The sequence below is a fragment of the Mastomys coucha genome, unplaced genomic scaffold (assembly GCF_008632895.1).
Source record: "Mastomys coucha isolate ucsf_1 unplaced genomic scaffold, UCSF_Mcou_1 pScaffold3, whole genome shotgun sequence".
Lineage (NCBI taxonomy): Eukaryota > Metazoa > Chordata > Mammalia > Rodentia > Muridae > Mastomys > Mastomys coucha.
In genome coordinates this window covers 43106989-43107617 of record NW_022196909.1, presented here as the reverse complement: position 1 = coordinate 43107617, position 629 = coordinate 43106989, and the positions used below count along the sequence as shown (strand labels likewise).

At 48.8% G+C, this 629-nt stretch overlaps 2 protein-coding genes across 3 annotated transcripts in view; one reads left to right on the top strand and one right to left on the bottom strand.

Moving 5' to 3' along the window:
* The window catches only part of Agpat3 (1-acylglycerol-3-phosphate O-acyltransferase 3), a 91194-nt gene that overhangs the window by 13648 nt on the left and 76917 nt on the right, over nucleotides 1–629 (top strand). The gene's annotated exons all lie outside the window — the stretch shown is intronic.
* LOC116074422 (pericentrin-like) overlaps nucleotides 1–629 on the bottom strand; it is a 3494-nt gene that overhangs the window by 2300 nt on the left and 565 nt on the right. Inside the window, 2 exon segments of the mRNA XM_031346999.1 lie at nucleotides 6–499; nucleotides 502–629. The exon segment at nucleotides 502–629 is cut by the window's right edge and continues 424 nt beyond it. Coding sequence (XP_031202859.1) covers nucleotides 6–499; nucleotides 502–629 — 622 coding nt within the window.

Genomic DNA, 629 nt, shown 5'->3' with positions numbered 1-629 from the left:
TGGAGCTGTTCGATTTCTTCTGCTTTATCCTTCTGTAACTGCCTCTGGTTTTCCTGTAAGTTCTCGATGAGGGCTTTCAGTTCTTCAGTCTCAGAGTTTCTGCTGTGTACAACCTCATTCTTGTGCTTCAAGAGTGAAGAGCTGCCCTGAGACAGCGTAGGACACCTGGCTTCATCCAGCCTGGACCGCGATATAGGTGTTAGCAGCAGGTCACCTGTATGCTTTTGTTTTAGCATCTTTAACTCTTCCATGCTTTTTTTCTGTTTCTCCAGTTCTTCCTGGAGCTGAGCCATTTGTCTTTGTATGATGGCATTTGTCTCCTCCAGACGCTTAATTTCTTCTTCTTGGATTAACAATTGTTGATCAGCAAAATCTTTCTTTATGACCAATTCATTAAACCCATCTAATTTTTCTCTCAGTTTTTCTTGTAACATCTCCACCTGGCTGTCACGGGGCCCCGGAGGCCATGGCCGGGCTGCTTGGCGGAGCTGCCCCTCAGCCTCTGGATCTCCTGCTGGAACTCTTCACGCTCATGCTCATGCTCACGCTCAGCAGCCTGCTCATCCATGAACTGACGCTGGCTACGCAAGTGCTTGTCTAGGGCAGCCAGCTGCTGCTTCAGGGTGGCC